Consider the following 24,474-nt stretch of genomic DNA (forward strand, 5'->3'; position numbering starts at 1 on the left):
GAGTTTCTTTCTAAGCTAGAGTGGATGCTTGGAAGGTAATTGCTCTCACTGTTTTAGTCACAGCTATACTCTTTGTAGATGTTATATGAAGAACGAGTAAGACCAAAAAGTACAATACTGACTATAATAATCACAGCTGCCATTTACTAAGCATCCACTATGTATCTCCAGTCTACCCCATAAGCACTGGATAGCATCACTTCTATTTATTTATTTATTTAATTTTTGTGTAAAGAAACCAAAGCTCAAAAAAAGGGGGTGGGGATTGAAGCTCAGAGATGTTATAATGAGCTCTGAAGTCACACAGCTAGAAAATGGCAGCGTTTAGATCTGAAACAGGTCTCGCCATCTTCAAAGCCAATTCTTTTCACTTGTGTGGAGAAGAATTCCCACAAGATGCCCATGAGGGTTGGTACTGGCCTTCTGGGAGACAGAGTTGTATAACAGAATGAGGGCCTAAGGCATGGTTCCGCTGTCAGCTGGCTGAGTGACCCCGACTGCCATTTTACCTTCATGGGCCTCTATTTTCTCTATTTGTAAAAGGAAGGACTTACATTAGGCCCAGGACACACATCAAAGTCATCTTTGGGAAACCTATAAGAGCAGCTCCACAAAAGACCAAATGAGTCATGTTTACGCAGAAATTTAGATTAAGATCCACTGGTGTCACGTTTAACAACCTCTGGTTCTTCAGTCCATGGAAGAGGTAGAAGGGTTAGTGTCAACTGAAATATCAAGGGCAAAGTGAGCTCTGAATGCCAAATGAAAGACCAGAGTCTTCCAAAAATTTTTCTCTGCATCATCAAAGTTTTAAATTGGAACCATCCATGTTCTCGCTGGCCCTTTACGGCCAACTCCAAAGGAATATGGTGTAACAGAAAGAGCCCTGATGTGGGTTCAGACACATGGGAGTCCAGGTTCTGAAACTATTTACCACGAGGCCTCGGGAAAGAATTTTAATCTCTTTGTAACTCATTTCCGTGCTGTGAAATGACAAAGAGAACACCCACCTCACAGGGTTCTTTTGAGGAGCTGATGAGATGAAACATGGGTAAACAGTAATTATGAAACGCTCAATAAAGGGTTGTTGGCTTGGCACCTGTTCATTCAATGGTTTATTTCCAGGAGTGGAATGGTGTAAAATTCGGAGGGTTCTAACGGGGAGAAGATAATTGATGAAATAGTATTTTAAACAGTGTAGGTACAGGATTCTGTGGGGTGAGTGGTTCTTGTAGAAAGCTAATTGAAAAACAAGGATCAGAAAGGTGGAAAATTCTAAAAACAAAAGCAAGGAGACAAGTGCTGAGGGGAAGGTTGTATCAATAGCTCCAGGTCATTTTAACTCACAGTCACAGGCCTGAAATTATTTAAGAGGGAAAAATGCCCCTAAATCCTCTGGCACACATCACCATTATAGGAGTTATTCGTACATTTAAGGCCAAATGCAAAATGACCTCACTTTACAGAATAAATCACATAATATGGCAATTGGAAAAGACCCCAGAGAACAATTGCTCATTTATCACTGCTGCTCTCCCCAACCCCCCAAAACTCTCATCTGCAGTTGGAGAAACTGCAGCCCAGAAAGGTGAGGCTACCTGTCCAAGGTCACACAGTGCAGCAGGTCAGACGTGAACCCTAGAACTCAAATTGAGGTCTCCTAGGTTGGGGGTCCTTCTACAGTACCAAAAGAAAGAAGTGTCAGTGTGACTGACGATGTAGTCTTCACAACGCAGGGTTGGGGCTGGCCAGTTAAATCAGGAGATCCGATCACCAGGACACGGGCTGAAAGGACTGTAATTTTGCTATGAGTTTACAATGCTACTCGCATTTGCATGGTAAACAAACATTTGCTGGATCAAACTACTGAAGACTAGTATAAATAATTCTCCAAGTTCAAAAATATAAGCCTCCTAGTGTTTATGAAAACTATAAAGCAGAGGAAGAAAAAAGGGGAGGCAGAGACAGGCAGTAACATGAAACCTCATGGGACCTTTCAGGGGCTCTGCTTCCCCACCCCTTCCGAGGAAGGATCTGAGAAATAACACCATCTCAGAGCCCTGGGAGGCAGGTCAGAACATCCCGACCTTGGCGCATACGATCTCTCAGTATACTTTAGTAGAAATCGATTCTGTGAAGGGCACAGGGGAAAGAGAGTAAGTGGCTGTAGCTTCGAAGCACATCACAGTCCCTGGTCACACCGCCTTACATAACCTTTTTCGCCCTGGCGGCGCGTCACATTTTAGAGTTGGGAAACTGAGGTCCTGAGCCAGTGATGCCGTGCGTTCCACAAGGCCTCTACATAGAAAGAAGCAAGCCTTCCTCTAAACCTTTTCTAGGACTTCATTTTGCTGTTTATTTTGTGCTGGGAACTCACAGATCTGTCATGCAAAACTAGACTGTGAGCTGTTAGAAGTCAGGATCTGGACCATCTCTGTCCTCTGACGGGGTTTAGCACAATGCTCTGTGCCTAGTAAATGTCCAGATTAAAACAAGAAGGTGTTCAATAAACACACTATGGCAGTACGTTTTGTCAGAATCTTTCCTCCTCAGGTCAGAAGAGTGAATGAATTCATAACTCTAGGAGCCAAATGTAAACTGTTCTTTAGGGTTGAAGAAACTGTTGTCACTTGTGAGGTTTTTCTGGGCCATGAGTGTGTTTCTGTTTTTTGACAGCCTGTCTATATTTAGCCATGCATGGTCCTGCTCCTTTGAGAGAGATCAGGTTACAAGCTTTGTTCCCACCTTACCCCCCCACACTTACTCCTGTTCCTTAGAGTGGGGATTGGGTTGGCTGGGTGGTCCCCTCAAGGAGTTAATTTATATTTGGAGCGAAGCACTCTTGTCATTTTCTTAGGGTCATGAGCACTGATAGTAGGCACTATGTTAGGAGCTGCAAGCCCATCAAAAAAGGGTGGATCTTGTCCTCGCTGTATGAGCTTACAGTGCAGTTGGAAAGAGCAAATTTATATTCAGGGCAACATTCTTCCTCCTCCCAAGGAACGTGGGGACCCATTAGTATTTCCGTAGGAATCAATCCATCTAGTGGGCACCATAAGCTCAAATGTAAATGATGCATTTGACCCTTGTGACCTTTCCACAAACATATACCACTGTATTTTTAAGCTAACCCACTTTAAGGGGTAAGCTGCTTCCTCCTTTTCCAGTGACTTTCACTAAGCGATAACTGGCAATCAGTGTGAAAAACAAGTGTCAGATATTACAATGGTGGGAGCTTATCAAGAATCCTTAGCGGTGGTGTGAACCACAAGAACCATACCTGAAACTGCTCTCCTCTGGGTGGTGAGGCTGGGAGCCTGAGCGCTCCAGCCTGCCTCGGGAACTGCGAAGTCTACAGCATGATAGGAAGCAGGACTTTGGCTTCAGGGAGGCAGCGTGGTACGGGGAAGGGAACACTGATTTGTAAATCTGAGTCTCAGCTTACTAGCTGTGGAACCTAGGGACGGTACCTAGATCTAAGAGTCCTATTTTGTAGGATTTGTACAATAGCTACATGTAGGGTTGTCCTAGGGAATAAAGAAATGCCACAGGCCTTGCCTATTAGTGCTCCACAGGTGGATGTTCTCTCTCACACTCCACCATGGAGGTTACTTGGTGTGAGAGAACTTAAACTCTGTTCACAAACCGTCAGGGTTTGACCAGAGCCAGCACAGGCCCCAGAGTGTGCAAATGGATTCAACAGCCCTTTGCGTAAGGAGTAGAGGACTGCAGGGGAAGAGAGCCTGGCAGGACCCAACTTCCACATTTGCTCTGGTGTCAATTAATGAAAAAAAAAAACAAGTCTGCTGGACTATAACAGAGATTGGACTGAATCTATAGATCAATCTGGAGAAAATGGACATAATAACATTGAATGTCTTACTTCTCAACATGATATATTCCCTCCATTTACAAGGTCGTCTTTAATTTCTCTCAGCAATGTTTGTCATTTTTACTGCAGACATTTTCCATAGTATTTTTTGGTTAAACTGATTCTTAAGTATTTTACTTTTTGATGCTATTGTAAAAGAAATTAAAAAAAATTATTTTCCAATTGTAGGCTCCTCTCAACAACTTTGACATTTATAATAGCCCTGAAAAGTTGTCAAAGCAGTGATCTTTACAAATTCATTTAATATATGAAGAGACTAAGACTCACATAAAATGACTTAATGTTTTAGAGCTCTTAGAAAAAGTCCCAATCAGGATTCAGACTCCAGCTCTTCGCACACAAAGCTGAGGGCCCATTCTATTATGCAGCTCTGTGTGGGGAGGATGAGAAGTATATACTTGTCAAGTTACAAAAGCTATACAAGTACCCAGTAGAATTTAAAAAGAAAACAATTTAAATATGACTAAGAAAGAAACCAAGACCAAGAGAGGTCTTTCCTGATTACCCATCCTAAATGGTTTTCTAGTCTCTCTTTATCCCATTACCTTGTCTCACTTTCATTAAAGCATTTATTGTTGTCATTTAACCATTTTGTTTTTGACCTATCCCTTTGCACTAAATTATAAGTGCAAATTATAAGCTCCTTTAAGACTTTGGACCTTACATGTCCAATGCATCACTGATGCTTCAGTGTGGTGGCCATTAAAACATGCCTCTCAGATTTCATGATGCGGGTAGCACGATGGACTGACAGCCGTGGCTGCTGCTGGCTCTCTGCCATGAGCTGTTCTCACCCAGTGACACAGAGTGGCAGGAGTGCTAATACAGGCCCGTCCTGGTGAGACAGAGGACTCCTTTAATGGGAGCCCTGGGGCTTGAGAGCTTCCACAGACCTGGCTGCAACTGTCTTCCCATGCACTGCCTTCTAATCCTTGTCCCGCCTTCTCTCCTTCACAGGTGTCAGACCTGCATTCCATGAAGGCTTTCCTGCTTTCTCGCAATAAATCTCTAGCATGCCTAAACGCATCCTGACAGCTGCTTCTCAGAGAATCTGAACTCATATAGTTCTGAAACAGTACTTGATGAACAAATGGTTAGCCCAGGTTCATAATGCAGGTAAACCACAGACCACGGTCAGAACTCGGGTCTCCGCTCCATCAGTCCAAAGACTTTCCCTCTCGGAACACGAAATATTTGAGAAGTGTGTTCTTGGTACCTTTGTCCGGAGGGCCACTGCTCTGATGCATTTGAGGGGAAAATGCCTCTGCCAGCGACCCACCCACAGCTGGCCTCCCAGCTCTGTTCATAAGTATGTGGACTCTAGTGGGCGTGAAAACATCCGTCCTAGATTCAAAGAAAACTGAAGCTGTGGCTGAGGTCAACAGAGAAGAGCTGGCTTGTGTGGAAATTAATGGCAGCAAGAGTTCTGTGTGATGACCGCTTTCAGGGATGTAGGGAGAGCAGCCACATGGGCAAAGCCAGAGAAGATAATCACAAAAGAGCAGAGACTTTCCACATCTCTGTGCAGGCATGGAAGCTCCTGAACAGGTAGTGTGGCAGCCTGAGGCAGGGAACTATGCCTGAGATTTCAGGGGATCATATAATAGTTAATAGCATGGATTCTGGAGCCAGGCTGTCTAGGTTTGAATCCCAGCTCCTTTACTTACTAGTTGTATCAACAAAGGAAACTTTCTGAAGCTCTTGGTGCTTCAGTTTCCTCATCTGTAACATGGGAATGATAATAGGTATCTACCTCACAGGATTGACTTAAGATCTGAGAAATACTTAGAACACTGCCTCATATACCGCTAGCTCTACACTATATGCTTTAAGTAAATTCTTATGTAATCTTCACAATAATCTTGTGAAGAATGTCTTGTTTCTATTTTACTGATGCAGAAATTGAGGCTCAGAAAAGTAAATTAACTTACCCAAGACCATGTTTAGATTGAACAAATCACTGTGCTGTGGGTTCATGTATTCATAGAATTCCAAGACCCATGCTCTGTACTAAATAAGCCTTTTAAACCAGTGTGTGTGTATGTACACTTCATAAATCACATGGCTCTAATGGAAGATGGTATCATCATCAATATCACCTGGAACACTAGCTAAAAGTAAAAAAACCTGGCTTTCAATTCGATCCTTGCCAGTCAGCTGTATGATCTTGAGCACATTAGCTCTCCTCTCTTCACTTCCAGATACTCTATCATTTAAAGAGTTTTGAACTAAACACTCTCCAAGGGCCCTTCAAGATTTAATATCCTAGAATTTTCTCATGCTATGAAATCTACTCCCTTCTCTATCTTAATTCTTTGGCTGATAGGAGTCACCAGACATGAGTAGTGTTTTTCACTGATCTCATCCACTAAAGGGTGAGAAGGTGGGGGACAAAACGAACAACAAATGACAGATAATATAAAATAAAGTTTAGGTCATTGTCATACCCTGTCTCTTCAGCTTAGTTAATATGTCATCCATTTTGCATGTTTTTTCTCTTTTTGTTTGTTTTTTGTTGTGCTTTATACCACTGTTTCAATATATAGAAGTTGAGACCCTGTGTCCTGTGAATAAGCTTAGAATGTTTTTGAAGCTTCTTTTGCTCCCTCAGCAGTGAATATCTGAAACCAACATTATTTGGAAAAAAAGTTGGAATTTTTTCAGTTGTAATTTTGTATAACTACTTCCAAAGTTACAAGCAAACACTGTAGTTACATCGTTGTTTGAGGATTCACTGTGCACCTACCATGTGTCCCTACTAATGGTGGTAGAAGGGTGAAAGGGTCATGTTCTCGCCCTCAAGCCTCTCACACATCTCCTCCCCCTCTGCAGTCCCTGAGCTCTAGCCCCCACGAAGCTTCCAGTTCCCTAAGCCTCTGAGAACCTGACTAGCAGACCATGGACAGGGCAGGAGAAACGTGAATTTTGAGATAATGAATGTATTAATAACCTGCTTGTGGTAATCATTTCACAAAGTATAAATATGTCAAAGCATCATGATGTACACTTTAAATACATACAGTTTTGTCAATAATACCTCAATAAAGCTAGAAAAAAAATAGCTGGTATATACATTTCCATTTATGTGTGTGAGAGAGAGAGAGAGAGAGAAACCTTAAGTAACTGAGAAAAATCCTATATTGACCAGTTTTTTTGTAAGTTGATCAGAACTTCAATTTCTATCACTTGCCAGATGGGGTCTGATACTGAAGTTAAATTCAGAAATTAAAAAATTGTATTTTCTTTTTTTATATGATAGCTATACCCTGGCACAGAACCAGGCACCGTCAGTTAAAAGCAGGTAAATCTTGGTGAAAAGTGAGGGGGCAGGGGCCTAGAACGAGACCCAGAGGAGGCAGGCGGGCACTCAGGAGAGTCCCAAGGGCAGCTTGGTGGAGGGAACATAAACTGGAGAACACGGCAAGGCTCGGGGTTCACTGAGAGCGGCCCATGTGTCATGCTTTCCTGGCACTTGTCCCTAGAACAGGACCCGGCTGGAGAGGTAGCCGGTGTGCTGAAGGAGTGAGCGCACGGAAACTGGGCACCACCTAGAAACGTGGGCTGGAGAGTCCAGGAGGAGGAGGAAGCTTGCTTAGGGAAAGCAGAAGCAGGTTTTCCTCAGAAATTCAGGCAGACAGGCCACTGACAACCAGCCGTGCGCCACTGGGCCAAGGAGCTCCAGCCACCGCGGCAGGCCTTGGGTTGGGTTGAGACTGTGGGCTTCGAGAGGGAACAGATGAAAGCAGGGGAGGGTCCAGTCCTCGCTGGAATTTGAGACCACAGGCAGGTTAAATGGGAAATGATTCGAGAACAGGAAAAACAGGCAAAATCCCAGGGCTGACCCTAGCTCACATACAAGGTTAGGGCCAGAACGGAGCGAAAAAGGACAAAGGATCCGAGAGCACCGACCGTGCCCGGGTGCAGGGTGGCCGTGAAACTGAAGGGAGAATTCAAAGGCCTCTGGCTCTGAGCAGAGAAGCAGAGGCTTGGGAGCAGGTGCTCCTGGCACCGACATAACCTCCTGATCGCTGTTTCCCTGACTTTTCCATTTTATGCATGTGTTAAAACACTGTCTCTTAATTTGCTTATGCACTTAAACAACTGACACACAGGGCTAACGATTTTAATTATGCCAAATATGGAAAGTCTATTATTTACTATGACTCATTTCACTCACACATGAACACAATGTGGACACGTATGCAAAGAGAAACTGAATAAAGGGAAGCTTTAAATTTAACTGCATTTTGCTTTAGGAAAACTGACTACTTCTTCCCCATGTTTTTCATCTTTGTTGTGGACTGAGGAAGACTTTCGTAGCTCAGCACTTGTCTGCAGGTCCCTGTTTGGAAATGTCTGCCACAGATCAAAGTTTTTACGGGGTGTTCCAGCCTCCCCAGGCTGCCCTGGGAGAACAGGAGTGGCAGGCCACTGGGGTCTGGCTCTCTCCCCTGCACTATTCAAAGCGTCTCCCTCTCACCTGTTTCATACATTGTGTCCTATATAAGATTTGGTCAACAAGCAATGCCAAAAAAAAACAAACTTGAAAATGACTGTTTTGGTTCCCAAGCTGCTAGTTCACTATTGCAGAAACTAAGGTCTACACATTGAATCAGTAACAAAGCTGAAATTAAAAACCAGAACTCTGACTCACGATTCAAATCCTAGAGAGATATGACCATACCCAATGATTTTGTTGAGTTCACAATCTTAGGTAGAGCTGTATGTGACTGAAAATATGGATAACAGTCAAGATCTTCAGAGGTCCAAGGTGACCATACTGCTGCATTCAAAGTCCTAATTTTATCTCTACCCCAAAGTTAGAGTTACACAGGGCTTTGGGTTCTGATCTGGGACCCATGCAACAATGATTTTTTATTTTTCTTCATAGAGCTAATGAGAAGCAGTCGAAAACAAAAGAAGGGGGGTGGGGCATCTCAAGAGATGTTTGGGAGCTATCCAAAGCGGCTGGTGTTGAGGAGTTGGAATGAGATGCTTGCATCTCCAACAGTCTGTGGATTTGGCAGGTAATGTTAGACTCAATCTGTCCTGGCTGGCTGGGGTGGTGAGGGGGAGTGTCTGGTATAGGAGAGAAAGCAGGAAGAAGCATCAAGGCTTAGGACAAAGAGAAGAGGATCAGGTTTCTCCCTGTCTCCTTTTCCTCCTCCAGAGGGTCTGGACTTCCCTGCAGATTGGGGCTGCAGCCTGTTCCAGGGCAATGCAGAAGTGTCTGTGGGGGATTTTATGGAACTCATGTCCCAACACAAAGCTTATTCTCAGGGTGGCCAGACCCAGCTGTAGACAAAAACAAAACCAAACCGAACCCAACAACAAACAGGAGATTGAGGAAGGCCTGGTATTTCAGGGTTATTTCAAATAACATGTTTGTTTTTTTTTTTTAAAAAGGCATGAGGATTTCAGATCTGGCTGGAAACTGGTCTGCATGTTTATTTTCCTCATTGTCTCAGTGGAAAAAAGGGTGGGTGATTCAGACAGCAGCCTCCGCCTCTGGGCTGGGGCCCTGGGTCTGTCTCCATTCTGTTCATTGCTCCTCAGGGGACCCGTGTCAGACTGGGAGAAGCTGCATATTACCTCCCACATTTGGCGTAAGCTTCCAACAAGCATCACCCAGAGGAGAGATCTAAGGTCAGTTTTAAAGAGCAAAAGGTGGGGAAGGAAATGAGAGGAAAAGGTCCTCCCAGGGATGAGAAGAGAGAAAGGGCAAGGCCTCCAAGGAAGGCTGCTTTCCTCCCCACCCTCCTCCACTCCCAGCGTCTGCCCTGGCTCTCTCACTCCCTGCCCTGGGGGAAGCGCCAAGGTCACCAGGAGGCATCGGAGGGGACTGCCTGGCTCCGTCATGGCCCTCCCGGCTGCCAGAACTCCAGCTGGAATAAGGGGTCCTGACCTTTAAGCACCAGTCATTCTCTCTGGAGAGGAAGGAGCTGTGTGAAGACCTCTGATAACATTCTCCCACTGGAAGCTGACGATCTCCCCCAAAGCATTCCTATGGATATCACTTGATCCCAGATGGGATCCAGGCATTAAAATAACTCTGCTGTTGAATTACTCAGGAGACTCGAGGATTTCTAAAAGTTTAAATATTTACAAAATATTTAAGAAAGGGAGGACAGCCTCATCAAAAATTTTCAGAGAGAAAAGGTGGAGAAGAGATAAAGAATAGTTGGTTGGAGCCCTGGCTGGTGTGGCTCAGTGGATTGAGCTTCAGACTCTAAAGCAAAGGGTTGCTAGTTTGATTCCCGGTTGGGGCATACACCTGGGTTGTGGGCCAGGTCCCCAGTAGGGGACCTGAAAGAGGCAACCACACATTGATGTTTCTCTATTTCTCCCTCTCTTCGCCTCTCTCTAGAAATAAATAAATAAAATCTTAAAAAAAAAAAAGGACAGTTGGTTGGAACTCGAAAAGCCTCCATTCTACAGTTAGACCTGTAACTGCTGTGAAATCCCAGCCAGGGAGTTCAGGAAGAAGGGAAGAAGCTACAATAACAGACAGGATATACAGGAGGCTCTGGCCCTTATTCAAAGTCTTCAAGAGTTACAAACGGGGCTTTGGTGACCTAGTCCATGAGCACTACTGTACAGTAGTTTGTGGCTGTTCTAAGATGGATCATGTTGTCTTGCTAATTTAGCCTTCAGAATTTAATGCTAATGTATAGCCAGCCTGTTAACTTCCTAAATGGTGAGTTCTTGGTGCTTTACAAACTCCTTGCTTCTCCTTGCTGGCTCTTGTGTGACTTACACACAGCCATGGTAAATAGGTTTGTGAAAAGGAGTTGGGATATAGGAGAAAGACTCAGAGCACGAAGCCCAAGGATGGAGCTAAGAGGCTTGGATTCCAGACCTGGCAACACAGCTTTCTAGCAACACTGTCATTTGGGGCTTTTAAACCTTAGCTCCTCCCTCGTGCAGTAGGAATAATGTTAGCCGCCCTGCCTATCGTATTTTGTTTCTTTATACTCCAAGGGGACTGCCTAAGTGTTCTGTAGGCTGGTTAAGTTCTTTAAAAACACTAGATACCTAAATCATATGTGGTTCGCCTTGAACTACTGATGTAAAAATCATCATTATCACCACAACCACTCCATGGCAAAGACTGCAACAAGCTGCTACTGTTCACAATATGCACCTATACATGGGCTCTATTCAACATCACAGAGCCACTAAATGGCAGGCCTGGGACTCAAGTGCAGCTAGCTTGCCTTTCAGAGTCCACGTAAGACAGGCTGTGCAGGCCCTGGAATAGCTACTGAATAAATGAAGGAGGGAGGGGATGAAAGGGAAGGAGTCCTCAGCTGAGAGAATTCAAAGGGGTGACGGCTTTCCCAACAGTGGATGACTCCTGAGCCCATGAATAATTCATCACAGCTCTGTGCTGAGAGCTGGCTCTTTTTGTGTGTGGTACATCTGGTCAGGGACAGCTGCCCACGACTGGGCCACAAATGTGAGGACCTGGCCCCGCCTGCTCATGAACACAGCTCAGAGCGGCTTTCTGCTTGTTTACTCTGGGGACTGAAGGCTATTTTGATTCCCAGAGGAAGGTGGGTTCTTACTTTTGCTTATGCATGCACGCACACCCACATAGGCAAAGAAACAAAAAACAAACTCCACACAGGTCATATGAAATCTTGATATTCACCCGTGGAATTGCTTTTCCTTCCTGAGCATCATTCCTGGTTTCCTTTCGGAAGGGATCTATCAGGAGGTTGTTTTCTCTATCCTTATGTCGATATTCAGGCTGTTTTACTCCTGATCTGGTCTTGATCCTAGACAGGTTTTAGTCCAGGCATTTCTGGCTGGAAGATGTGAGGAACTAACTGGAGGGTGGCAGCAGAAAGAAGAAGCTGGGAGTGGCAAGAGGGATTTAAAAAAAGACTCCATCTGCCACAGAACCTCTTCCAGCTGAAAGTGAAAAACAGAAGGTTTTTTTTTTTTTTTTTTTTTTTTTTTTAATGGGTCCCAGGGCAAGTCTTAAGACAAGAAAGAAAACAAAGGAAAAAGGAGTATTTGCTTGAAGGAGTGTCCCTATAGGAAGAAGAAATCTGTTCAGGACCAAGCAGCAGTCAACGCTATTGCATTGCACAGCTGCAGGGGCCTGCACAGAATACAATGTGAATAACCCTTTGGGAAATAGGAAACTTGAGGTGCTTAGCCGGTGGGTCTAACGTCTTGTCCGGATGCACCCACAGAGAAGCAGAAGTACTGGGTGAGAAGAGAATTTTATCTCTGTTTGACAAAAGGAAACTGAGACTTAAGTGACTTGTTCACAGAAATCCCAGAGCTGTGATTTAGAGCTGAGAACTCAGGCATCCTCGCCTCAGATCTATAGACTCACAGATAGAGCCTGATGATTGGGTAAAAGTCCTAGAAGTTACTAAATTCTTGGAATATTCCAGCCCTACAATGTGAGCAGTATGGGTTGGTGAGAAGGGAAACCTAAGCCAGCTGGTGGAAGGTGTTAGGGGGTGCTTCCTGTCTAAGTGCCCAAGGAGGCAAAACTGTCTGGGCTTGGTTCTGGCAGATGTTCATATTTCAGGAGGTCAGGGAGAAAGAAACAACATATTATAATGGAAAGTCAGACCTGTGTTAGATTAGAATCCTGGCTCAGTCATTGCTAGCTGAGTGACCCTGGGTTAAAATCATTGCTACCTCAAAGTTTACTGTAAAGTTTGAGTGGGAATTTATGTAAAGCCTCTACTTTACATCGGGTAGGTGCTCAACACATAGCTGCTATTGTTTCTTTTTGTGGCCAATGAACATTAGTATCAGTGCAGGGTGCTCCTCATACTGCCAAGGTAGGTGTGTGGACAAGGGGAGAGCTTTGGTCCTGTAGCACTAGGTAGGGAAGAAAAAGTGCTCAGTTTCCTTATTTGAAAACAAAGGAAACACAGTTGATAAAAGTGACTAAACGAAATTAGGTACTTAAGTGAAAGTAGGTAGTCAAATGTTAACGCCCTTCCTGCTTTTCTCTCATCTAAAAACAAACGACAACAAAATCCCACACTGACATGGGTGATGAAGCTCTAATTCCTTACCTACGAGTTTTATAGCTGTATTCACTTTTAAGAAAATCTCTAAATTAAAACATTACCTGCGTTGTGGCTGAATCCTTTAATATATCAGAGTCTCCTATGAGAGGAAAGAAAAGTCTATGATCTCACAAAGAATCTTAAACCTCATAGACAACTAATATTCTTGCTCTGGTAATTAGACCACTAGAAAGCTAACAAAATAATCCACTTTCAAAAGTTAAAGGTGTAAGGGAATCTATCTTTTAATAGACAAAGCTGTTGAAAAAATCCTGGCTCAATAATTTGTCATGCCCTTCACACCTCCCTCCCTTTCCTCCCGGAGCTTGTGGGGCACAGGCTGTGTCTCCATCGTTGGTGTCGTCTCTCTTACAGCACGGGGGTCCCCTGTGACTGTCTGGTTATATGCCAGCCCCCTCCCCTCCACTAGACTACGACATCTGAGTACTGGCACCCTATTGTTCATCTCTGTAGCCTCAGTGGTTATGACAAGGATGCAGAATAAGGGCTCTGCAAAGATTAGCTGAATGAATGAGTGAATGAGTAATGTATGAATGAACAAATGAATCATCCTACCAAAGATAGCAAGCCCAGATAATGGGGTTTGACATTTGTATTTGTGTTGTGCTTAAACCCTATATATTAGCTATAAAGATTCAGACAATAACTATTTTTTAAGTGATTACAAAAAGATATTTGCACCAAGAGTATTTTATTTTCTGGTTACTTTCCTCCCAAATCATACCTATTTCCTAAAAAGCTGAGGTAGTCCTTGAACACATTTTTCACATTAATGAAAGCCGTGAGACTAGGAGGTCTATAGGGGTTTCACCTCTGCTTTTCTTACTCCATTCCTATTCCCCCCCCCCTTTTTTTTCCCAATGAGCATCTTATTCCTTCACTAGGAATAAAGTAAAGGGAAAAAACAAAAATAGGCTTCCATGAAGCCTAAAAATGACAAATATTTGAGGAAAACAACATTTCACATGGGAACTAATGATAATACCAAACAATTTAAGAGTAAATTGGGGGCTCAAATCCTTCCTCAAGGGAAGATAAAAATCAGAGTTCCTGGGGCAGGATGTCTAGTCCAGGGCATCTAGTTTTGATTAAGTCATCTAGTACCTTAAAACATCCAGACTCAACGGACTACATAATTTGCAGAGCCTAGTACACAGGGAAAAATGCCAGGCTTCTTATTCAAAAACTAAAAACTTCAACACAAATAAATGAAACAATGGCTTGTGTTCACAAATTGGAAGAATTAATATTGTTAAAATGTCCATATTACCTAAAACCATCTATAGATTCTGTACAATCTCTATCAAGATTCTAAAGGCATTTATTACAGAAATAGAGAAAACAATCCTAAAATTTATTTGAGATCAACAAAAGATCCCAAGGAGCCAAAACAATACTGAGAAAGAAGAACAAAGTTGGAGGTATCATACTTTCTGATTTCAAATTATATTACAAAGCTATAGTAATCAAAACAGTATGATACTGGCATAGAAGCAGATGCATAGACCCATGGAACAGAACAGAAAGCCCTAGCATATATGGTAAGCCAATATTTGACAAGAGAGCCAAGAATACTCAATAGGGAAAAGATAATCATTTCAATGAATGGTGCTGGGAAAACTGGATATTCACATATAAAAGAATAAAATTGGACCCCTATATTATACCACTTACAAAAATTAACTTAAAATGGATTATAGACTTAAATGTAAGAACCCAAAACCATAAAATTCCTAAAAGAAAACAGAGAAAAGTTCCTTGACATTTATCTTACTAATGATTTTTTTTTTGATATGACACCAAAAGCACAAACAAGAACAGCAAAAATCAATAACTGGGACTACATTAAAAAAGATTCTGCATAGCAAAAGAAGCAATTAAAAAAATGAAAAGACAATCTAAGAAATAGAAGAAAATATCTTCAAACTATATATCTGATAAGGGGTTAATATCCAAACTATATAGGAAATTCATAAAACTTAATAGCAAAAACAACAACAGTGAACTGATTATAAAATGGGCAAAGAATCTAAATAGAAATTTTGCCAAAGATGATATTCAAATGACCAATGGTTACCTTAAAAGATACTCAACATCCCTAATCATCAGGGAATGGCAGATCAAATCAAAACCAAGATGAGGTATCACCTCTTACCTGTTAAATGGCTAATTATCAAAAAGATAGATAAGTGCTAGCAAGGATGTGGAGAAAAGGGAACCAACCCATGTCCACTGTTGGTGGGAATATAAATTGGTACAGCTGCTATGGAAAACAGTATGGATGTTCCTCAAAAAATAAAAAATAGGAGTATCATATGATTCAGCAATTCTACTTCTGGGAATATATCCGAAGGAATTGAAATCACTAAGTTGAACAGACACCTGTGCCCTCATGTTTATTGAAGCATTATTTACAATAGCCAAGACATGCAAAAAACCTGTGTCCACTGATGAATAAATGAAGAAGATGTGACACACACACGTGTGTATATATACACACACATACACACACATAGAGTGGGGCAAAAGTAGGTTTAAAGTTGTGAGTATGAGTTTATTCTTGTATTATTATTTATTAATTATTATATTATTTTCCATATGAACAACAGTAAACCTACTTTTGCCCCCGCCCTGTGTATGTGTGTGTGTAAAAATACACACACACTATATATAATATGAAATATACATAATGAAATATTGTTAAGCAATAAATAAGAATCCTGCCATTTGCAACACCATAGATAAATCTTGAGGTTACTATGCTAAGTGCAATAAATCAGACAGAGAAAAACAAATGCTGTATAATCTCACTTACATGTGGAATCTAAAAAGATTAAACTCAAAGGAATGAGAGTTGATTAGAAGTTTCCAGGGGCAGGGGCGAGGGTCAAAGAGTACAAATTTCCAAGTAATCTTTGATGATGAATAGATCCTGGAGATGTAATGTACACCGTGGTGACTATAGTTAACAATAATTTATATTAGAAAGATGCTAAGAGAGTAGACCTTAAAAGTTCTCACCACACATATACACACAAATCATAACTATGTGAGGTGATAGATGCGTTAACTGACATTGTTATGGTAATCATTTTGCAATATAAACAGATGACAAATCATCACATTGTATATATTAAACTTACACAATTAAAAACAAATTTAGAACTTCAAGATGGTGATAGCAGAGCCTTAACTTAAGTGTGGGGCCTGTGAAACTGCACAGGTCACAAGCCAGTGAAGCCAGCCCCAACTCCAGGGGTCCCCAAACATGGCTGGTTGTCAGAATCACCTGAGGAACTTGAAAAGGAACCCAGATATAACTCACATACCATAAATTTTACTATTTTACAGTGCAAAATTCAGTAGTTTTTAGTATATTCACAAAATTCACAACAATCAGTACTATCTAACTCCAGAATATTTTATCACCCCCAAAGAAACCACATCCTCGTTAGCAGTCACTCACCCTCTCAGTCACCCACCTACCTCCTGTCTCTATGGATTTGCCTAGTCTGGACATTTCACAGTTGTCCCATGGTTTTTGGATATGGGTTCCAGGACCTCAGACAATACGAAAATCCACTCAAGTTCCTTGTATAAAATGGCATAGTACTTTCATATAACCTATGCACATCCTCTTGTATAATTTAAATCATCTCAGGGTTACTTATACTACCGAATACAATGTTAAGTGCTATATAAATAGTTGTTACACTGTATTGTTCCCAGGATAATGATAGGGAAAAGTCTGTACATGTTCAGTACAGATGCACTCATCAGCTGTTGTAGGCCTAACTACATAGTACATGTCAGCAACAATGTAACTTTTTTCATTTCAATCCATGGTTGGTTGAATCTATGGAGGCATAACCTGTGGACTCAGAGGGCTGACTGTGAATCAAATCATAAACTATGTGATTCTTTGTGTCGTCTTTCATTTAGCATAATGTTTTAAAGGTTCATCTGTGTTGTAGAATGTATCAGTACATTTTGTTTATTGATGGACATTTGTGTTTCTACTTTTTGTTTATTATAAATAGTGCTGCTATGAATATTTGTGCACAAGTTTTTGTATGAACATATGTTTTTATTTCTCTTGAGCATGTGCCTAGGAGTGGAATTGCTGGGTCATAGGTTTAACTTTTTGAAACACTGCTGCACTGTTTCTGCAGGAAGTGTACCATTTTATATCCCCACCAGCAATGCATGAGGGTCAGATGTATGGGCAATGTATGTTTTTTTCATATCCTTGACAATGCTTGTCATTGTCTATACTTTTAATTGTATCCATCCTAGTGAGTATGAAGTGGTATCTCATTGTGGTTTTGATTTGCATTTTCCTAATGGCTAGTAATGTTCAACATCTTTTCATGTGTTCATTGGCCATCCGTTTATCATTATTTAGATCTTTTGGCCATTTCCCCCCGAAATTATTTATTTACTTTAATTTATTAATTTTAGGGTGGGGAGAGAGAGACAGAAAGAGAAAGCAAGCACTCCGACTGGGGATTGGTGTGTAGGGACGTTGCTCTAACTAACTAATCTACTCAGCCAAGACCAGATCCTTTGTCCATTTTTAAATGGGGTTATGTGTTTTGTTGTTGTCGTGTGGCAAGAGTCTTTATATATTCTAGATGCTAGACCCTTTTCAGTTATGATTTGGAAATATTCTCTCTCATTTTGTAGGAGAAACTTTACAAAAACTATTGATTCCTCAATCCTAAATCAAATCTACTGAATCAGACCTCTAAGTTAAAAGAAAAAGATTTTCGATGACCCACCAGGTTCAGGAATGAATAATCCAGAGCAATGCTTCTCGAATTCTAAAGTGTATGCAAATCATCTGGAGATCTTAAAAAAAAAATGTGGATTCTGAGGGACATAAAAAATCACCTTTAGAATACGACAGTAATAACTGTTGCAATCATGATACATTGCTGGATAATAAAATTAGTGGGCAAAAACTTAAGGAGAAATAGGGTACTTACATATCATTAAAGTATTTCTTCCAAAATATTAACTATAAAAGTAAAGATAATAGCTTTACAGTGGAGAAACCTGGCAGATACTACCTTTACCAAGTGCTGTTCTCAAGGTTAACATGACCAGCAGTAAGACATAGTGACATCATGTGTCCCTGATACAACATGCTTGGAAAGACACATCACCTCTATAGTAACGCTGTCTCCCCCAAATTGGTAACTTCAGTCTAATCATGAGAAAACACTAGATGAACTCAAATTGAGGGACATTCTAGGAAATATCTAACCAGTACTCTTATATAAAGTGTCAAGGTCAAACGAGACAAAGACTGGGTAACTGTAATAGACTGGAGGCGACTCAGAGACATGACCTCTCAATCTTATGTGGTATCCTGGATAAATAAATGAATCCTGAACAGAATAAAGGCATTGGTGAAAAACAGGTGCTATCCAAATAAACCGGGGTTTTGTTAACAGTATTGTACCAATCAATGTTGACTGCTCAGTTTTGATAATTGTACCATGATTAAGTGAGATGTTAGTTAACATTAGGAAAAGCTGACAGAAAGGCATATGGGAATTTTCTGTACAATTCTGCAGTTCTTCTGCAAGTCTAAAAATATTTCAAAATAAGAAGTTTGAAAACTATGCAGATTCTGATTCTCTAAGTCTGAGTGGAAGTCTTCTGCCTTTCTAAAAAGTTCCCAGAAGTAGCTGCTGCGGGTGGCCCACAAACCCCACTCTGAGGCGGGGTTTTATTTATTTATTTACTTATTTATATCCTCATTTGAGTACATGTCATTGATTTCAGACAAAGGCAGGGGGAGTGGGGGGGGGAGAGAGAGAGAGAGAAAGAGAGAGAGATGTGAGAAGGAAACATCAATCCTTAGGCTATTTCATTCAGTTTCATAGTGCCCCTTCCAACAAGGATCCATGCCTATTTTCATACCTGTGCTCTCCTCTGCCTGATTGAAGCCACAGATCTGGCAGATGCTGTGGACCCACTTATTCATATCCTCCTCTGTTTCAGCCACCAGGTAAAAGGTGCGTTCACTGGTCTTGATGTCAAACACAAAACTATCCTGCAGCTCCTTCTTGTTGAAGGTCAGGCCCGCATCCACCTGCTCACAGAAGTTGAGGTTGATGATACGCAGGGGCTTCTTAGAGTGATCATTCTTGTAGTATTCCAGAACGTCTGGGTCACCGCTCATTCGGCCACTCCGTAGGATAAACCAGCGTTTCTTCCAGGCCTGAATGGGAAGAAGTAAGAAGAGGGGAAAAAGTCATTAGTTTTTTCAAAGCTTTTCACAGGTCCTCAGAGTATCACTACGTTAAGAATGGGGACTGCTGAACCTGCAGGCTGAACACGGCCTCTCTCTCTCTTCATACTGCCCCCAGAATTTCAGAAATAGAGGGTGATTTTAGAATGCATGTTAGTGCAGCATTTCACTATGGGAACAGGGTTTTATCACTATGAAATGAAGTGTGGCATTCCCATTTTTTAGATCAGGAAATTAGGACAAAAACATTTTAGAGCAATTACTCCATTAGTCTAGAATACAGACACAAACTCATGGTACTTTTAGTCAGGGTGGAGCTTGCAAAACCATAACATCTCAGTTTATGGACGTGGATCCCCCATTAAGACGTGGTGAGTTGAAGTAACAATGTCACACACAGCAAAGAGCAGAAAAACAGGTTTCCTGATATTTAGTATATTGTGCCTTTTACCAAATCATGTTGCCTTGAAAGAATCACAGAGAAACCCTTCTAAAACTTCTCTGAAGCACATAATTTTAGGATTTTTCTCTCTGTCTCATTCACTGCTATATTGCCGGTATTTATAGTAGAGCCTAGCACAGACTAAGTGCTCAATATGCATTACTGAATGAAAAAACATCTTGTATCATTCCATACTATAGAATTTAGCACTTGATTATGTATTACCTATGTTGTCTTCTACAGCCCATCTGTTCAGCAAGACTGAGTGATCTGTGAGCAGATATCACACAAAGTCGTGAAAAGATGTTACGTAAAACAGAAAGCCTTGGGTTGAGTCTATGCTTTACCACTGACTCCCTGTATGACTTTAGATAAAGTCATTTACCCCTTTGGATCTGGTCTCACTTATACAATGACAATCAACATCATCACCACCATCATCTACCTAACTTATAGGGTTTTATTTTGCAAATCAACCCAAAGTACTTTGTTTACAACCCTAAAGCACTTGAAATGCCAACAATTGATAATTATCATAATTCTTTAGAGACCTTTAGGATGTTCAGTCCATTAATCCTACTGTCTTTTCTCTCTCAACTTCTATCCCTGTCCTCACTTCCCTCCTTATCTGCCTTTGTTTCTGATCCTTCATTATAATCATCCCTTTGCTTCTTTCTCTATTCCTCTTATTTATCTGGGAAAACCACAACCTCTGGATAAGTCTCAGGCTCTCCCTGTTCCTACTCAGATGTGCATAACTGGAGAAAATCATGTAACTATGTTGACTGGTCTCACTTTAACTTCAAGTGGGCCCTCATGCTGCCCAACAATTCTACAACATTTACATAGTCCATGGCTTTCTCCTATTCTTTGTCAACAATCTCTGAACTTCTCTCTCTTTAAAACTTCAACACCTCCATTCCTTTGTTTCTTATTTCATGAGGACACATAAGTGATCAAAGGAGAACTTACACATGTTCCATCACCACGTTTACCAGCCTGCCTGCACCTGTAGCCAAGTACTCTGTTAGTAGGGAGCATGGACAGTTTGTCCAGCCTAAGGCCCTCCTTTTCCACTTGTGCCTCTCCTCTCACCTACAAGGGGACATCACATTAACCACTCTCCTCCCTAAATTCACTGCATTTTCCCTCCCTACTAGGATCATTCCCATTGGGACACTGACTTCTCCTGTCCTAGGAAAAAAAAAATTAAAAGCTTGACTTGATCTCCATTTTCTTCCAACTATGGTCCAGTTTTTCTGCTTCTTATAGTAAAACCTCAAAGAGTTTTCCATACTACTAATCTTGGTTTCCTCTCCTCCCATTCTTTTGTTGTTTGTTTGTTTGTTTGAAAACAATGTCATCAGGCTGCCCCCTACCACCACCACTAGAATATAACTCAACAAAGGTCCCAAAGACTCAAAGCTGCTATATCAACTCTCAGGCCTTATTTGATCTCTCAGCAACATCAGATAACAGTCCATTATTCCATCCCCTTCCAAGCACTTTCTTCATTGGCATCAGTGTTTACTCTCAATTTTCCTCCTATCTGCCTGGTGTCTCTCTTTCCATCTCCAGTGCTGGTTCCTTATCTCTCTGACCTCTAAACATTGGAACACCCTAATACTCTGTTCTCAAACTCTCCTTTTTCTACACCCACTCCTTAGGCTATTTTATTCAATTTCACAGCTTTAAAAGTCATCTATATTGTTGTAATTCTCAAGTTTGTATCTCCAGCCCAGATCCCTCTATTGAACTCCAGAGTCTTATATACGACTCATCACTAATTGGCATCTCACACTTAATGTGCTCAACCTGAGCTCTTGATATCCTCCAACCTTGTTTTTCCTGTAATCTTTCCCATCTCAGACCAAAAATTTTGATGTCATCACCAACTCCTTTCCTTCACATTCCACATCAAGTCCAACACCAAATCCTATAGGTTCAAACAATTCAAGATCTATCTACAGTCTGACCACTTCTCTGTACCTCCACTGTTACTCGTTGGATCTAGTCCACTGTTTGCAGTCTTCCTGCTTCCATCCTTTGATCCTGCCGTCAGTTCTCAACATGTAAATCAGAACCTCTCATTTCTGTGCGCAAACCCTGTCATGGCTTTCCCTCTCGCTCAGAGCAAAAGCCGCCTCACAATGGCCTAGAGGTGTGGGATGAGGGGTCACCACCCCACGCCTCTCACCTCATGTCCTGCCACACTTCACCTGGCCCATTCTGCCCCAGCCACACTCGCCTTAAACACAGGCCACATACTTCAGCCTCAGGGTCTTTGCTCTACTTGCTCCCTTTGCCTGGAATAATCCTCCTTCAGATATTCCCATTGCTTAGTCTCTCCTTCAAGTCCCTATTCAAATGCCATCTTATTGAAGAGGACATTTCTGACGACTCAACCCTCATACTCTCTTTCCCTCTTACTCTGCTATACTGATCTCCTAACACTTACACCACCTAAAAGTACTATATTTCTATTGTCTGCACCCACCTCCCAGAATGTAAACTCCATATGGGCAAGGTATTTTTTTTTTTTTAAATCTCACGCTACATCCTCAGTGTTTAGAATAGCACCTGGCACATTACTGGTCATTAATAAATATGTATTTAATTAATGAATGAGTCATTTCCTTACATGAATTCCTTACTGTATCTAGTAGTTCATGGGGATAGAACTGATGCCTAATAAGCCTTAGATAGAAATGAGGATTACGGTACAGTCAGACAGGATAGAGTTAAGGAAAATAAAAATAAGTACTATTTTCTTAGTCACTTAAAGTCTTGCCCAGGCCATTGCTTACGGAACCCTGTGTGCTGCATGTACGTGTGCCACAGGTGCACGCATATACATGTAAACGTGTGGGTAAGGTGGATTTAAAAAAGATATGGTTAATAGTTTAGCTTGTGTTCAGTTGATGTATCCCCTTCAGTGCTAGTCTCTGTGGAAAGAGCTGTCTCCAAATCTCTGGAGTGCAGGTGTAAGCATAACCACACACACAGAGACACCCACATAAACAAGAAAAAGGTGTTTGCTACAGATAACATCGGAGCCTGTCAGGTTCAGCTTCCAAGGAAGTGGTGCAGGCTGATAAATGGCTGCCTATCAAACGCTGATAAATTTATGACAGAGCAGGCGAGGCTGTCTAGTCCAGCACAAATTCCCATCCCTCTTATGCTACAACACCTCTTCAACTCCATGCAGCCTTTTTTTTTTTTTTTTTTGAAACCTAACAATTCAGAACCAAGCATCTAGCTCCAATGACAACTTCTCTGCTTCCCCCAGGTGAAATGAACCTCTATTTCCTCTGAACTTTAATAACACTTTTTATGTACTTCTTGTGGCATGTCATTTTTTATAACATATTACAGATATTTTTGTGTTCGTTGTTTCTTTGCAAGTAAACTATGAACTTCTCCTCCTAGTCCCTTTTGAATTTCCATGGTAGGCATTTGCTAAATGTTACTAAGCAAGGCTCTTCTCTTTACCACCGAACCTTTCTTATTTCTTTGGCTTCTTTCCTTTCTTTCTCTTTTTCCTTCCTTCCTCCCTGCCTCCCTCCCTCTCTCTCTCCCTCCCTCCCAACAAATACTTACTTAGTGTTTACTATGCTACAGGCATTAGTCTAGATGTGAAGGATATAGAATGAATTCTTGGTCTTACAGGAATTTTTATGATTTAGTATTCTCCAAATGTGTCACATAATTGCATGATTTCATGTCTTTGCACAAGCTGTTACTTCTTCCTAGAATGCCTTTCACCTCACTTTGTCTCTGGAAAATTCCTATGTCCTTTCATAGCCAGCTTAAATATCACTTCTCCTGGAAGACCTTTACTAACTTCCCCATGTAGATCTGGTGCTCCTGGCATATGTTTCCTAATAATCTGTGCTTTCTTCAGCCATTTCTTCCCTCAACTTTAGCATTTCAACTGCTTATATGACCTCCTCCCCTTTAAGCTCTGAGCATCTCGAGGTTAAGGTCCTATGTGGCCAAGTTACTCAGCAGAGTGTTTAGCCTATATGAAAATTCAGTAAAGATTTGTTGATCTTTTTTCATTCAATCGATACAGGGGTGGGCAAAAGTATGTTTACAGTTACTTGTATCAAAAAAGATTAGTATTATTACAATAGCTTTACTAACTCAAAAGAATGTCACAATGGCACACTCACAACTGCGAACTTTCTTCTGCTCGCACCTGTATATTAATGTAGTCAAACTATAATGAACGCAATTAAGAAATATAAGTGCGTGCCTTGGCAAGATGGTTCAGTCGGTTGGAATGCTGTTTGTACACCAAAAGGTTGTGGGTTTGGTCCCCAGTTGGGGCACGTATGATAGGCAGCTGATTGATGCTTCTCTCTCACATTGATGTCTGTCTGTCTGTCTCTCTAATCAGAGGACCTATCCTTAGGTGAGGATTTAAAAAATACATGTCAGGTGAAGGGATTAGCTAAAGAACATATATGCATGACCCATGGACGCAAACAACAGTGTGGGGACTGCCTGAAGGCGGGCTGCTGGGTAGAGGCAAGCAAGCAAAGGGGGGAAGAGTGAGGTCGACTGTAATAGCATACACAATAAAACATTAAATAAAAAATATATATAAGCTTTCACAGCAGGAAGAAGGAAAGAAGGACAACAAGAGGATTACAGAAAAGAAAGAGGTATGTTGTGAATTCCCTCTGACGAGAGTTATTTAGTTTTGGCTTGAAAATGTCCCATGACATACAAATGAAAAATTACTGTTGGATTCATGAACCATAATGCAAAAAGAACATGGGAACATGAGTCCTGAATATGTTATTAA

The 24,474-nt window shown here is 41.4% G+C and overlaps 1 protein-coding gene across 2 annotated transcripts in view; it reads right to left on the bottom strand.

Moving 5' to 3' along the window:
- GAB2 (GRB2 associated binding protein 2) overlaps nucleotides 1-24,474 on the bottom strand; it is a 167,882-nt gene that overhangs the window by 27,148 nt on the left and 116,260 nt on the right. For both annotated transcript variants that reach the window (XR_008529377.1, XM_054576333.1), the window contains exon 2: nucleotides 18,889-19,189. Coding sequence is in view for 1 of the 2 variants with exons in the window: in XM_054576333.1 (XP_054432308.1) it covers nucleotides 18,889-19,189 (301 nt within the window). In the remaining variant the exon portion in view is untranslated. The remainder of the gene's footprint in view (nucleotides 1-18,888; nucleotides 19,190-24,474) is intronic.

Source organism: Pteronotus mesoamericanus, unplaced genomic scaffold (genome assembly GCF_021234165.1).
Source record: "Pteronotus mesoamericanus isolate MK-2021 breed Mesoamerican mustached bat unplaced genomic scaffold, CSHL_Meso_final contig_33, whole genome shotgun sequence".
NCBI classification, from domain to species: domain Eukaryota; kingdom Metazoa; phylum Chordata; class Mammalia; order Chiroptera; family Mormoopidae; genus Pteronotus; species Pteronotus mesoamericanus.